This window comes from Chiloscyllium plagiosum, unplaced genomic scaffold, assembly GCF_037043375.1.
Source record: "Chiloscyllium plagiosum isolate Xiang-an unplaced genomic scaffold, Cpla_swu_hap1 HiC_scaffold_17, whole genome shotgun sequence".
Lineage (NCBI taxonomy): Eukaryota > Metazoa > Chordata > Chondrichthyes > Orectolobiformes > Hemiscylliidae > Chiloscyllium > Chiloscyllium plagiosum.
In genome coordinates this window covers 13606517-13622735 of record NW_028270155.1, presented here as the reverse complement: position 1 = coordinate 13622735, position 16219 = coordinate 13606517, and the positions used below count along the sequence as shown (strand labels likewise).

The following is a 16219-nucleotide window of genomic DNA, read 5'->3' as shown; positions in this document are numbered from 1 at the left end:
CCCCGTCCCCCCCCTCCTCCTCCTCTCCCCCCGTCCCCCCCCCCCTCCTCCTCTCCCCCCGTCCCCCCCTCCTCCTCCTCTCCCCCCGTCCCCCCCCTCCTCCTCCTCTCCCCCCGTCCCCCCCCTCCTCCTCGTCTCCCCCCGTCCCCCCCCCCTCCCCCGTCCTGCCCTCCTCCTCCTCCTCTCCACCCGTCACCCCATCCCTCCCGTTCACCCTCCATTCCCCCTCCCGTTCCCCCTGTCCCCTCCGCCCCCCCATTCCCCCGTCTCCCCCCGTTCCACCCCTCCGTTCACCCCCGTGCCCCCCCTCCTCTCCCCCCCTCCCCCGCCCCCCCTCTCCCCCGTACCCCCCTCCCTCTCCCCCATCCCCCCTCCTCCTCTTCCCGTTCCCCCCTCCTCCTCTTCCCGTTCCCCCTTCTCCTCTCCCCCCGCCCCCCCTCCTCTTCCCCCAGTTCCCCCCCCTCCTCCTCCTCCCCCCGTCCCCCCCTAACCCCCTCCTCCTCCTCCCCCCCCCCCCCGTCCCCCCCTCCTCCTCCCCCCCCGTCCCCCCCCTCCCCCCCCGTCCCCCCCCTCCCAGTCCTCCCCCCCCGTCCCCCCCTCCCAGTCCGTCCCCCCTCCCCCTCCCCCCCCTCCCCCCCCCTCCCCCCCGGCTCCCCCCCTCCTCCTCCCCCACGTCCCCCCCTCCTCCTCTTCCCGTTCCCCCTTCTCCTCTCCCCCCGCCCCCCCTCCTCCTCTCCCCCGTCCCCCCCTCCTCCTCTCCCCCCGTCCCCTCCTCTCCCCCCATCTCTCTGTCCACCCCCCCTCTCTCTACACCCCCTCTCTCTGTCCACCCCCCCCTGTCCACCACCCCCTCTCACTGCCCACCCCCCCCTCTGCCCACCCCCCCACCTCTGCCCACCCCCCCCTCGCTCTGTCCAACCCCCCTCGCTCTGCCCACCCCCCCCTCTCTGTCCATCCCCCCTCTCTCTCTCCACCCGCCCCTCTCTCTCCACCTGCCCCTCTCTCTCTCCACCCGCCCCTCCTCCCCCCCGTCCCCCCCCTCCTCTCCTCCCGTCCCCCCCTTCCTCTCCCCCCGTCCCCCCCTCCTCTCCCCCCGTCCCCCCCTCCTCCTCCCCCCCGTCCCCCCCTCCTCCTTCCCTCCGTCCCCCCTCCTCCTCTTCCCATTCGCCCTTCTCCTCGCCCCCCGCCCCCCCTCCTCCTCTCCCCCGTCCCCCCCTCCTCCTCTCCCCCCGTCCCCCCCTCCTCCTCTCCCCCCGTCCCCCCCTCCTCCTCTCCCCTCGTCCCCCCCTCCTCCTCTCCCCTCGTCCCCTCTCCTCCTCCTCTCCCCCCGTCCCCCCCCTCCTCCTCCTCTCCCCCCGTCCCCCCCCTCCTCCTCTCCCGTCCCCCCCCTCCTCCTCTCCCGTCCCCCCCCTCCTCCTCCTCTCCCCCCGTCCCCCCTCTCCTCCTCTCCCGTCCCCCCCCTCCTCCTCCTCTCCCCCCGTCCCCCCCCTCCTCCTCTCCCGTCCCCCCCCTCCTCCTCCTCTCCCCCCGTCCCCCCCCTCCTCCTCCTCTCCCCCCGTCCCCCCTCCTCCTCCTCTCCCCCCGTCCCCCCCCCCTCTCTGTCCACCCCCCCCCTCTGTCCACCCCCCCCTCTCTGTCCACCCCCCCCCCTCTCTGTCCACCCCCCCCTCTCTGTCCACCCCCCCACCTTCTCTCTCTGCCCACCCCCCCCTCCTCTCTCTGTCCACCCCCCCCTCCTCTCTCTGTCCACCCCCCCCTCCTCTCTCTGTCCACCCCCCCCGCCCCTCTCTGTCCACCCCCCCCCTCTCTGTCCACCCCCCCCACCTCCTCTCTCTGTCCACCCCCCCTTCCTCTCTCTGTCCACCCCCCACCTCCTCTCTCTGTCCACCCCCCCCTCTCTGTCCCCCCCCCTCTCTGTCCACCCCCACCCCCCCCCTCTGTTCACCCCCACCCCCACCCCCCCTCTCTGTCCACCCCCACCCCCCCTCTCTGTCCACCCCCACCTCCCCCCTCTCTCTGTCCACCCCCACCTCCTCTCTGTCCACCCCCCCTCCCTCTCTGTCCACCCCTCCTCTCTCTGTCCACCCCCCCTCTCTCTGTCCACCCCCCCCTCCTCTCTCTGTCCACCCCCCCCCTCTCTGTCCACCCCCCTCCTCTCTCTGTCCACCCCCCTCCTCTCTCTGTCCAACCCCCTTCCTCTCTCTGTCCAACCCCCTTCCTCTCTGTCCACCCCCCCTCCCTCTCTGTCCACCCCCCCTCCCTCTCTGTCCATCCCCCCCTCCCTCTCTGTCCATCCCCCCCTCTCTGTCCACCCCCCCCTCTGTCCACATCCCCCCCCTCTGTCCACATTCCCCCCTCTCTGTCCACCCCCCCCTCCTCTGTCTACCCCACCTCTCTGTCCACCCCCCCCCTCTCTGTCCACCCCCCCCACCTCCTCTCTCTGTCCACCCCCCCCCTCATCTCACTGTCCACCCCCCCCTGTCCACCCCTCCTCTCTGTCCACCCCCCCCTCATCTCTCTGTCCACCCCCCCCTCTCTGTCCACCCCCCCCCTCTCTGTCCACCCCCCCACCTCCTCTCTCTGTCCACCCCCCCCCTCATCTCTCTGTCCACCCCCCCCCTCTCTGTCCACCCCCCCCTCTCTGTCCACCCCCCCTCTCTGTCCACCTCCTCTCTCTGTCCACCCCCCCCTCATCTCTCTGTCCACCCCCCCACCTTCTCTCTCTGTCCACCCCCCCTCTCTCTGTCCACCCCCCCTCCTCTCTCTGTCCACCCCCCCTCCTCTCTCTGTCCACCCCCCCTCCCTCTCTGTCCACCCCCCCCCCCTCTGTCCACCCCCCCCACCTCCTCTCTCTGTCCATCCCCCCCTCCTCTCTCTGTCCACCCCCCCTCCTCTCTCTGTCCACCCCCCCTCCTCTCTCTGTCCACACCCCCCTCCTCTCTCTGTCCACACCCCCCTCCTCTCTCTGTCCACACCCCCCTCCTCTCTCTGTCCACCCCCACCCCCCCCCTCTGTCCACCCCTACCCCCACCCCTCTGTCCACCCCTACCCCCACCCCTCTGTCCACCCCCACCCCCCCCTCTCTGTCCACCCCCACCCCCCCCCACTGTCCACCCCCACCCCCCCCCTGTCCACCCCCACCCCCCCCCCCTGTCCACCCCCCACCCCCCCTCTCTGTCCAACCCTAACCCCCCCCTCTCTGTCCACCCCCACCCCCACCCCCCCTCTCTGTCCACCCCCACCCCCCCTCTCTGTCCACCCCCCACCCCCCACCCCCTCTCTGTCCACCCCCACCCCCCACCCCCCTCCTCTCTGTCCACCCCCCCCCTCTCTGTCCACCCCTACCCCCCCCCTCTCTGACCACCCCCACCCCCCCCTCTCTGTCCACCCCCACCCCCCCCCTCTCTGTCCACACCCCCCCTCTCTCTGTCCACCCCCCACCCCCCCCTCTCTGTCCACACCCCTCCTCTCTGTCCACACCCCTCCTATCTGTCCACCCCCACCCCCCCTCCTATCTGTCCACCCCCACCCCCCCCCTCCTTTCTGTCCACCCCCACCCCCCCCTCCTTTCTGTCCACCCCCACCCCCCCCTCCTTTCTGTCCACCCCCACCCCCCCCTCCTTTCTGTCCACCCCCACCCCCCCCTCCTTTCTGTCCACCCCCACCCCCCCTCCTCTCTGTCCACCCCCCCCCCCTCTCTCTCTGTCCACCCCCACCCCCCCCTCTGTCCACCCCTACCCCCACCCCTACCCCCACCCCTCTGTCCACCCCTACCCCCACCCCTCTGTCCACCCCTACCCCCACCCCTCTGTCCACCCCCCACCCCCCCCCCTCTGTCCACCCCACCCCCCCCCTCTGTCCACCCCCACCCCCACCCCCCCTCTGTCCACCCCCACCCCCCCCTCTGTCCACCCCCACCTCTGTCCACCCCCACCCCCCCCTCTCTGTCCACCCCCACCCCCACCCCCCCCTCTCTGTCCACCCCCACCCCCCCCTCTCTGTCCACCCCCACCCCCCCTCTCTGTCCACCCCCACCCCCCCCCTCTCTGTCCACCCCCACCCCCACCCCCCCTCTCTGTCCACCCCCCCCCCCACCCCCCCTCTCTGTCCACCCCCCCTCTCTGTCCACCCCCACCCCCCCCTCTGTCCACCCCCACCTCTGTCCACCCCCACCCCCCCCTCTCTGTCCACCCCCACCCCCACCCCCCCCTCTCTGTCCACCCCCACCCCCCCTCCTCTCTGTCCACCCCCACCCCCCCTCCTCTCTGTCCACCCCCACCCCCCCCTCCCTGTCCACCCCCACCCCCCCCTCCCTGTCCACCCCCCTCCCTCTCTGTCCACCCCCACCCCCCCCTCTCTGTCCACCCCCACCCCCTCCCTCTCTGTCCACCCCCTCCCTCTCTGTCCACCCCCCCCCTGTCCACCCCCACCCCCCCCCTCTCTCTGTCCACCCCCCTCCCTCTCTGTCCACCCCCCACCCCCCCCCTCCCTCTCTGTCCACCCCCACCCCCCCCTCCTCTCTGTCCACCCCCACCCCCACCCCCCTCCCTCTCTGTCCACTCCCACCCCCCCTCCTCTCTGTCCACCCCCACCCCCTCCCTCTCTGTCCACCCCCTCCCTCTCTGTCCACCCCCCCCCCTCTCTGTCCACCCCCACCCCCCCCTCCTCTCTGTCCACCCCCACCCCCTCCCTCTCTGTCCAGCCCCACCCCCCCCTCCTCTCTGTCCACCCCCCTCCCTCTCTGTCCACCCCCCCCCTCTCTGTCCACCCCCCTCCCTCTCCTCTCTCTGTCCACCCCCCTCCCTCTCTGTCCACCCCCACCCCCCCCTCCCTCTCTGTCCACCCCCCACCCCCCCCTCCTCTCTGTCCACCCCACCCCCCCCTCTCTGTCCACCCCCACCCCCCCCTCTCTGTCCACCCCCACCCCCCCCTCTGTCCACCCCCACCTCTGTCCACCCCCCACCCCCCCCTCTCTGTCCACCCCCACCCCCACCCCCCCCTCTCTGTCCACCCCCACCCCCCCCTCTCTGTCCACCCCCACCCCCACCCCCCCCTCTCTGTCCACCCCCACCCCCCCCCTCCTCTCTGTCCACCCCCACCCCCCCCTCCTCTCTGTCCACCCCCACCCCCCCTCCTCTCTGTCCACCCCCACCCCCCCCTCCTCTCTGTCCACCCCCACCCCCCCTCCTCTCTGTCCACCCCCACCCCCCCCTCCTCTCTGTCCACCCCCACCCCCCCTCCTCTCTGTCCACCCCCCACCCCCCCCCCCTCTCTGTCCACCCCCACCCCCCCCCCTCTCTGTCCACCCCCACCCCCCCCCCCTCTCTGTCCACCCCCACCCCCCCCCCTCTCTGTCCACCCCCACCCCCTCCCTCTCTGTCCACCCCCCCCTCTGTCCACCCCCACCCCCCCCCCTCTCTCTGTCCACCCCCACCCTCCCTCTCTGTCCACCCCCCCCTCCCTCTCTGTCCACCCCCCCCCCTCCCTCTCTGTCCACCCCCACCCCCCCTCCCTCTCTGTCCACCCCCACCCCCCCCCCCCTCTCTGTCCACCCCCACCCCCCCCCTCTCTGTCCACCCCCACCCACCCCCCCCCTCCCTCTCTGTCCACCCCCACCCACCCCCCCCTCCCTCTCTGTCCACCCCCACCCCCCCCCCTCTCTGTCCACCCCCACCCCCCCCCCCCCTGTCCACCCCCACCCCCCCCCCCCCCCTCTCTGTCCACCCCCACCCCCACCCCCCCCCCCCTCTCTGTCCACCCCCCACCCCCCCCCCCCCCTCTCTGTCCACCCCCACCCCCCCCCCCCCTGTCCACCCCACCCCCCCCTCTCTGTCCACCCCCACCCCCCCCTCTCTGTCCACCCCACCCCCCCCTCTGTCCACCCCCACCTCTGTCCACCCCCACCCCCCCCTCTCTGTCCACCCCCCCCTCTCTGTCCACCCCCACCCCCCCCTCTCTGTCCACCCCCACCCCCACCCCCCCCTCTCTGTCCACCCCCCACCCCCCCCTCCTCTCTGTCCACCCCCACCCCCCCCCCCCCCCTGTCCACCCCCACCCCCCCCCCCCCTCTCTGTCCACCCCCACCCCCCCCCCCCCCTCTCTGTCCACCCCCCACCCCCCCCCCCCCCTCTCTGTCCACCCCCACCCCCCCCCCCTCTCTGTCCACCCCCACCCCCCCTCTGTCCACCCCCCCTCTGTCCACCCCCCCTCTGTCCACCCCCCCATTCCACCAGGTGAGGGAAGGGGGGGGGGTGACTCACTCACCGCCGCCCGCAGCCGCCCCGCCGGCCCCATGGCGCTGACCGGGTGTAGTCGCCTGAACATGACGTCACCGACACTCACCCGGCGCCCCGCCTCCGCCACCGCGCGGTCAGTGCCGGAAGTGCAGGCAATGGGGCTGCTGCATTTCCCAGGGAATGACATTGCACAGGACCTGGTGCAGATCCCAAGGAATGGCGCTGCACTGGAGCTGGTGCAATTCCCAGGGAATGGTGCTGCACTGGAGCTGGTGCAGTTCCTAGGAATGACATTGCACTGGTGCTGGTGTGGTTCTCAGGGAATGGTGCTGCACAGGAGCTGGTGCAGTTCCCACAGAATGGCACTGTACTGGAACTGATGCATGACTCAGGAATGTCACTAGACTGGAGCTGGTGCAGTTCCCGGGCAGTGGCACTGAACTGGAGCTGGTGCAAGACTCAGGAATGGCACTCAGAGTGCCACTGCTGTGATGTTAAATGGTGTGCTATGACCAGAGCCAAGTAATTGTAATACTCAAAGCAAGTTCTGCATTTCTCTCAGATACTTGGAACAACAGTGTCAGGCGCCACAAACATCACCATCTTGAAATGTTGACAGACCTCAACAAAGGCAGAAAATCATTTGTAATCCCCTTTAGATGGAACGTTGATGTCTATTGGACTTTAGGATTCTAAACCATGGCAACTTACGGTTGGGGTAGCAGGCTGATACCTTTTCTGATGAAGGGCTTATGCCTGAAATGTCGATTCTCCTGCTGCTCAGATGCTGCCTGACCTGCTGTGTTTTTTCCAGCACCACACTCTCGATTCTGATCTGCAGTCCTCACTTTCCCCTCCCTGCTACCAACTGTGATTCTCCTCTTCAATAAGATGTAGGTTATTGCTTGATAGCCATACCTGTTGGCTGACATCGACAGTATTGACGTGGATATTCCAATGGCCAGAGAGTCATTGGAGCAGTATAGGCTCTTGTTGCCCACTGGGACCATACAGAATGCCTGACGGAATGGCATCCAGTGGAGTCAGAAGTTTTTCTCAAGCATAATCATTAACTAGAAAAGTTAAAGAATTGAAATACACTAATTGTTGAACTGGCATCACAATTTGTCATAGACAACTCCACCCTCCCCTTGGCATTTCCAAACTAACTACATTGGCTCCACTAGTACTTCTTTGAAGTGAGACCTATGCCATCCCCACCCTCCTCCCTTGGCTATGCATTCAAAGCTCTAAACCATAGAACTTGACAGCGCAGTACAGGCCTTTTGGCCCTTGATGTCAACTCAACAAGTAGGTGCGCTTCATTCCTCAGAGCAATACTTTGACCAGAGTCAACGTACCTGGTTTAAATTTAAACAAAGCTAGCCATTAACTGTCAGTAATCATCTAACTTTACCAAGGCAACATCTCCACCAATCACCTTATAGTATAAAAATGTTGCAAACGTTCTGAAGAGTGCAAGATGAAGAGGTTCAACAAAATGGGACTGTGTTTTAGCAACACACTGGGATGTTTACTTATGTGCTGGTAAAACGTGCTTCACGTCAACATAATCAGATAAAAAAAAAAATTGACATGGCCTCATCGAATGGAGACGACAATAGGACATGTGACTGACAGCTTGGTCAAAGGAATAGGTTTTCAGGAACATCTTGAAAAGGAGCAAAAAGATTGACAGACAGGTGGAGGTTTGGGGAAAGAATTCCAGAGGATTGGGACCGAGCAGCTGAAGGAACCATTACTATTTTCATAAATTACCAACTCAAGGCAAAATGGTCAGTCATTAGTAACATCACAAATTCACTGGTGTACGTACATAAGTCAGTGGGGAACACCTAAACAATCAGGGAAAGAGTGGGACCTATTAGAAACCAAAGGAAGAACCTGCACGTGAACCAGTGCACATGGCGAGGTCTTAAAAGGATGTATTTAATCTGTATTCACACAGGGAGAACAACATTGTAGCCAGGAATATCAGTTGGAATGGTGACATTCTCGAGCATATTAAGATTAATAAGGAGGAGGTATTAGATGTTTTAAGCAGACAGAAAGGTGCATAAAACCCCAGGTTCTGATAAGATGTAAAACACCAAAAGAACTGCAGATGCTGGAAATCAGAAGCAAAAAAAAAATACTGGAAAAACTCAGTAGGTCGGTCATCTGTGGAGAGAAATCAGTTGTGAGGGTCACTGGACCAGAAATGTTAACTCCAATTTCTCTCCACAGATGCCACCAGACCTGATGAAATGTATCCCAGTCTGCTATGGGAGGCAAGAGGAGAGATTGCTGGGGTGTTGGTGGGGCTAGTTAATACTTCATTGGTCACAGGTGAAGTGCCAACTGTCTGGACATTAGCTAATGTGGTTTCTTTGTTCAAAAAGTGCTGTCGGGATAGGCCAGGAAATACCAGCTGTCTGATGTCAGTGATGGGGGAAATCATTGGAAAAATTCTGGAAGGGTAGGGATTGATCAGTGTTAGTCAGCATGGATTTGTTGGAGGGACATCCTGTCTCACTAATTGAGTGTTTTCTAAAAGAAAGGTGACTCAATAGTGCAGTTGATGTGGTTTACGTGGACTTTAGAAAGGCCTTTGACAAGATCCCACATGGAAAGCTGGTCCGAAAGGTAAGAATACATGGGATCAAAGGTAATTTGACATCGAAATAGAATGCTAAGGGTAATGATGGAGGTGGTGTTTGTGATTGGAAGCCTGTGACCAACATTGTACCTCAGTGATCGGTGCTGGGACATTTGCTCTTTGTTATGTACATTAATGTCAGGGATGGGAGTGTAGATAGTACAATCAGCATGTTTGCAGATAATTCAAAAATATATTGAGTTAGGCGACCAGCCATGATCACATTAAATGGTGGAGTACCTCAAAGAGTTGAATGGCCTACTCCTGCTCCGATTTTTGAAGTTTCCACTTTTTTGCTGACTTGTATTCACTTGCAGATTTATCAACCCCCCCATAAGCCAATGGGCATTGACCATACAATTTTGATTCTTTCAGATTTAAAACAAAAGTGGATCTGATGCCATTCAATATTCCTCTGTCTCGAAAACTGCTTAGTCAAAACCACCAATCTAACACCCAGGATTATTAGAATGACCACTGTACCAAAGATTGTCAGGCACTCCGTTCCTTTAGTAGCCACACAGGTTGATTACCGATATACCATTGCCTCCCTTGTGCCAGTCACTGAACTAATGTTCCAGGCCAATGCTCTGGGGAATTGGGTTCAAATCCCACCAGGGCAGATGGTGAAATTGGATTCAGTAAAATCTGGAATAAAGAGCTGGCCCTTTGTTCTAAAAGCCATCTGTTTCACTAACACCTTTTAAGTTAAAAGGCTGGCATAGTCAGTGATGCCCACATCCAGTGTATGAATAAAAATAGTGTGTACAAAGCAATGTCGGTCATTGCAGACAACCCTTTGAGCCAGTCAAGTATCTTGCCAAGTTTGGTTTATTGCTAATACATCCATATCTTACATTCACAGAAAAATAAATAAAGAGAAAGATACATTAATAACCAAATGGTGTAGGCTGACATTGAAATGGCAAATGTACTGAAAAGTATATCCCACACCATGCACTCAGCTCTGAGTACTCTAGCTTGTGCTCTTAAATGCAATATTTACAAGGCAAAGATGCAAGCAGCACATCCCCTAATGTTAAAATGTTGGTGGGAAGCCAATCTGGCAAAACTGCACACAAAGAGCATGCCAACACATTTACATGCTCAGCAGATGATAGCCACAATGACCAAGCCACATAAAAGCAGGAAAAAGCCCACTAACGGTAGATGGATAGAAATAAAATGAGATTGAAATCCTATCAGAAGGGGGTTTGGAATTCTTCATTTCTTGCTGCCACTTTGGCAGAAGAAAATTGGTGTAGATGGGTTCCTATTTTCTATCAAGCGATGGGATAAAAAAAAGAAATCTGCCAAAATAGCACCTCAATCTGTTATTCATAAGGCTCTGCTGCCTTGTAGTGTCTTTGCCTTTCCACCCCCAGAACTCCCCTTGACCTGGTCATTAGAAATATCACTAAGCCACAGCACCATGGGACTGGGATGTGCACCTTTGCAGAGGGACATGGCCCTGAGGGAGGGAGAAAGACACCCACTTATTGCTCACAAAACAGAATCCCAAATTCATTTGCAAACTGAGCTGCAGAGAGATGGACACCTTATAAAACTAGTCTGCACCAACAGATGAAAACAGCTTTGTAGTGAATCTGTCATTTTCTATTCAGTCTGGTGCACTGCCCCATTGAAGTCAATAGGAATTGGATTTGCTAGGAATACATTTCATGCCACTAGTTTTTAACACCCCCAGCCTTTGGAAGAATTGGTTGTTGTTTTCAACTACTGATTGGTGGCCCACCAAAGCCATTCTGGATTTATCACCGGTGTAGCCCTATTCGAAGCAACTGGCCCTCGCTCAGTACACTCCCAATCCCATCAACCCATCTCCAACTTTGTTGGGTAGGCTTGGCAAATGGAGCCCACCTGCCCACTCTGACAATGCTTATTCATGAGTAGTGCTGCCCAGTTTTACAAGATTGGGCCACTGACTCCCCAACTGTTCACCACTGCCTGGTGTGAAACATGGAGCACAGATGCTGCAGATTTGATTCTGACACTGCCTTATGCTCATTTGCACATATATAAACAAAACATCTGAATACAAAAATATTTCTGTTTGCTCTCAATGTTTCCAGGAGGAAAAATTATAACTTTACAGCACATTTCAAATATAAAAAATTAACCCTTTCCATCAGACAATACAAAAATAGTAAATAATCTGACATATGTGCAGCTATGTACATTCCTTTCTGCACACATTCCATTGCCTATTTTCTATATAAAACAACTGATCGAAGGGGTAGGGATGTTTCAGCATCTACAATGATCTGTTCCTTGTCAGAATATTCACATTATTGCAAACATGTCCTCTGCATCTTCACACCTTGTACTTTTGTCTTCCTCTTTCGCTGATCACACAAATATGCTTTGAAAGAAAAAAAAAGGTTTAAAGTGACACAGGCACAGTTTTGCTAATTAAAAAAGGTCAACATTAATCTTTTTGCTTATATTCACCATTACACTCAACTGTTTTAATGTTTTGGTGAACAGGTGTAACTAGAAAGAAAGACGTTTAGAAGTGTGGTCACTTTTGTGAAGGATGAGAACACCAAATCAGTGCACAAACCCCCACAAGCAGTAAAGTGACAATGGTTTCTAAAATAATAAAGGGTACAGATAGAGTTAATCATATTTTTTTTCGCTAGGATTGGGGATTGAGAGACTCAGGGGGCATATTGGTAAGGTGAGAGGAGGGAAACTTAAAAAAAGGGCAAATTATTTTTTAAAACAGTTTCGGGTGTGGAATGAAATTCCTGAGGACATGGTGGATGTGGGTACAATTACGTTTTAAAGACGTTTGGATGGAAACATGAATAGGAAAGGTTTAGAGGGACATGGGCCAGCAGCAGCCAAGTTGGACTGGTTTAGTTTGGAATCATGTTCGGCATGTATCTAAGCAAATGTCTTTTAAATATTGTAATTGTACCTGCATCCAACCCTTCCTCGGGAAGTTCATTCCACACACGAACCACCCGCTAAAAACAAAAAAATGGCTTGTCATGTCTTTTTTTGAATCTCTCTCCACTCACCTTAATCCTCCATCCTACAGAAAAGACAAATGCCGTTAACTCTATCTATACCTCTCATTGTTTCATAGATTGCCTTTCAACCTCCTACGCTCCAGTGAAAAAAGTCCCATCCGATCCAGTCTTTATGACACAAACCTTCCATACCTGGCAACACCCTAGTAAGTCTCTTCTGAACCCTCTCTAGCTTAATAATATCCTTCCTATAACTGGGCAACCAGAATGAAGCACAGTATTCCAGAAGTGGCCTCACCAATGTCTTGCACAACCTCAACATGACTTCCCAACTCCTATCCTCAAAGGAGTGAGCAATGAAAGCAAGTGTCTGTATGTGATGCAAACTTTAAAAAAAGAGAGTTATGTACCTGCATCACGAGGTCCCTCTTATACAACACTACCCAAGCCCTTACCGTTAATTGATAAGCCCTACCCTTGTTTTTCCTACCCATTTTTCACCACTACCTGAAAAATATCTCCGAGATACTTGCAGTACTATCTTCTGGGGGATAGGGTTACTGTCCAAATGAGACTTCTCTGAAGATTGTACCATTCAGCCTACCTTTTAAACCCTGTAAAGTAAAACAGAATCTTCTCAATTACAAATGATCTACTGGAAGGAGATAGGAAAACAAAACTGTTGAATAATGATAGTGACTCATCTCAATTAGACAGACTAGATCCAGATCAGCCTCAGCCTCAGCCACACCATGTGTCACAGCGATAGCCCATTTCCTGTCTGAGTTGCTGCGATAACCTCCCACCCGCCGAGGCGCAGATTGAGGGAAAGGCAAATGAAAATCCACCATGCCTCAGAGTTGGAGCCAGAAAGCAGCAGCAATGATGTGTTTTCTGCTGGATTGCAAGGATGATCTTGGTTTCGCAAGCGGCTGCCTCAGTAAGGACTCCAGCTGACAGAAGCGGTCATTCCCAGCAGGTAGAGGGGGAGAAGAGGTGATGGGTGCAGAGCAGAGTAGGTCACGCCTTTTGAGTGACTGATTATCAGCAGCAGCAGCTAATGACTGTCAAAAAGAATTCTCGAAATTCATCTTCCCATCCAAGTTCAAGATTCTGGAGGGGGACTTATAGGAGAGACTGGGACTTTCTTCCCTGGAGTGTAGGAGGCTGAGGGATGACCTCATAATTAATAAAATCATGAGGGGCATGGATAGGGTGAATAGCTAATGACTTTTTCCCCCAAGGGTAAGGAAGTGCAAAACTAGAGGGCATAGATTTAAGGGGAGGGTGGAAAGATTTAAAAGGAACCCAAGGGGAAACCTTTTCACACAGAGGGTGGTGCACATATGGAAAGACCTGCCAGAGGAAATAGTAGAGGTAGGTAAAATTATAACACAAAACACATTTGCATTGGTTCATGGATAGGAAAGGTTTAGAGGGCTATGCGCCAAATGCTGGCCAAAAGCAGTAGTTCAGTTCAGGAAACCAGGTTGGCATGATGAGTTGGGCCAAAGGATGTGCTTCGTGCTGTGTGACTATGTGACTTGTAGCTATATCCTGAATACTGCATGCTCCAGTTGGATGAGTTTTGTGTCCCCTCCTCACATAAAACAGTGGACACCCAGCCCATCAGCTTCCCACACACACACACCCAGAGGGTGGATAAACACTGAAATCAACAGCTCACCCAGAATTTGCTATTAAATTGTGTCAGGTCAACAGAGTTCTTTAAACGCTTAACCTGACTGCAAGATTTCCCTGTCCACCCCATAATTAGTGGGAACAAGAGAGTAAAAAAGCCCTCCCTGTTTGTTTTTTTTTTGTTTGCAAAGTATGAAGAGTGTAGAAAGGAAGGAGTCACAATGTTCGGAGGCTGCCTCTTTGCAGATTACAGGTCACAACTCAGACAATAGTATCTCTCCTTCTTCCTCCCTCTAAAAAATTTAGAAACCAAAATGCTACCACCCTTGTCTCTCTCTCTCTGTCCCACACCCAACGCCAATCCCCCACCATGTGGGCAGGTCACCACTGCCTGTTGCCCCTCACTTGTCTGGTTCCAAGGGTACAATGAAGCCTGCAATCCTGGGTAACCTCAACTGTGGAGTGCTGCTGCTACTGCCAGTCAATCATGTTTCAGCCTGGAGCCCAGTTACAAGTGGAGTTCCGCAGGGATCAGTTCTGGGTCCTCTGCTGTTTGTAATTTTTATTAATGACTTGGATGAGGGAGTCGAAGGGTGGGTCAGTAAATTTGCAGATGATACGAAGATTGGTGGAGTTGTGGATAATGAGGAGGGCTGTTGTCGGCTGCAAAGGGACTTAGATACGATGCAGAGCTGGGCTGAGGAGTGGCAGATGGAGTTCAACCCTGCCAAGTGTGAGGTTGTCCATTTTGGAAAGACAAATAAGAATGTGGAATACAGGGTTAACGGTAGGGTTCTTAATGAGGTGGAGGAACACAGGGATCTTGGGGTCTATGTTCATAGATCTTTGAAAGTTGCCACTCAGGTGGATAGAGCTTGTATGAAGGCCTATGGTGTATTAGCGTTCATTAGCAGAGGGATTGAATTCAAGAGTCGTGAAGTGATGTTGCAGCTGTACAGGACCTTGGTTAGGCCACATTTGGAGTACTGTGTGCAGTTCTGGTCGCCTCACTTTAGGAAAGATGTGGAAGCTTTGGAGAGGGTGCAGAGAAGATTTACCAGGATGTTGCCTGGAATGGAGAATAGGTTGTACGAGGATAGGTTGAGTGCTAGGCCTTTTCTCGTTGGAACGGCGAAGGATGAGGGGTGACTTGATAGAGGTTTATAAGATGATCAGAGGAATAGATAGAGTAGACAGTCAGAAACTTTTTCCCCGGATACAACAGTGTGTTACAAGGGGACATAAATTTAAGGTGAAGGGTGGAAGGTATAGGAGAGATGTCAGGGGTGGGTTCTTTACCCAGAGAGTGGTGGGGGCATGGAATGTGCTGCCTGTGGGAGTGGTAGAGTCAGAATCTTTGGTGACCTTTAAGCGGCAATTGGATAGGTACATGGATGGGTGCTTAAGCTAGGACAAATGTTCGGCACAACATCGTGGGCCGAAGGACCTGTTCTGTGCTGTATTGTTCTATGTTGACAACAGGTCCAGAAGATCGGACCTACTACTTCCTTTCACTGGGAATGGGTGGAGGTATTGACCTACTCTGCACTGATTTAGCCACCCACAGCGTGACACAACTGCAGTGCACACCTCTTCACAATCTGTCAGTCAGTCAGCTGCTAACTTTCCTTCAGGAGGCACTCTTCCCTTACCCCAGATGTTTCTACTCACAGATATAGCCAAGCTGCTGACTTACTGCAACATTATAAAGGGGATTACGGGTTAGGCAGGCTATTCAACTTCCCACATCACCCGTATTCTGCCGAATGTTCAGCGAGGGTCAAGCACTAGGGACAACTTCCCAGCTCTTCCTGTGGGATCTTCAAGGTGTAACCGACAGGGTAGGCCAGGCCTCCATTTAACATCTCACCTGAGACACGATAGCCGACAGTGAATCACTTCCTGTGCTGCACTGGAGCTCCAACCCAGGGTTTGCTTAAGTCTCAGGAACGAGACCTGAGCCCCACAGGAAGGGAGGGCCACTGGAAATGTTAACTCTGCTTTCTCCCTACAGATGTTGCCAGACCTCCTTGTTTCAGCAATTTCTATTTTTGTTTCCGTTTCCAGGATCCTCAGTTCTTTGGGTTTTTTTTAAAATCCCCTCAACCCACAAACTGACTCAATGGTGAGACAACACAAACAAGAGAGCCCCGCGTAGAACTCAAGCTACAAAAGAAGCTGTTTTTGACAGCCGGTGTGTATTTTATTTTAATCACTCTACTATTGCTTTCAAGGAAGGAATAGATATTGTTCAAGGGAACAAAGTGAATGGGATGAAAGCAAGAACAGGGTATTGAGTTGGAGGATTTGCCATGATTATGCTGAATGGTAGATGAAATAACAGTATAGAGGGTGGTATCCAGTCATCAAGTCCCATTTATTTACATGTGCACAGTATACAGACTCTGACTGGTCAGCTCAGAGCCAGTCCCTACAGTGAGGAGAAGTCAGGAGACTCAGGCTCCTATTTATATGTCAGCCAGGGCTCCCTGACTGTCCCACATACTCAATGAGATCCACCTGGCCAACCTAGTTTTAATCACAACAGTGGAGCAGGATTTTGAAGGGCCAAATGGCCTACTCTTGCTTCTAGCTGATATGTTTCTACTGATGATTAAGTCTTCAAATGCCTGGGTTATAATCTGTGGACACCATTCTCTCTCTAAATTCAACAAATAAATGAG

The 16219-nt window shown here is 55.7% G+C and overlaps 1 protein-coding gene across 3 annotated transcripts in view; it reads right to left on the bottom strand.

Annotated features, from left to right (window-relative positions):
* hprt1l (hypoxanthine phosphoribosyltransferase 1, like) overlaps positions 1-16219 on the bottom strand; it is an 86174-nt gene that overhangs the window by 29648 nt on the left and 40307 nt on the right. Inside the window, exon 1 of one of the 3 annotated variants that reach the window (XM_087995709.1) lies at positions 6265-6341. The exons of 1 other annotated variant lie outside the window; for it this stretch is intronic. In XM_087995709.1, coding sequence (XP_087851835.1) covers positions 6265-6324 — 60 coding nt within the window. In that variant the 5' untranslated portion in view covers positions 6325-6341. Of the gene's footprint in view, positions 1-6264; positions 6342-9708; positions 11279-16219 lie in introns of those variants that run through there. One more of the 3 variants, XM_043706555.2, reaches the window with a different exon arrangement.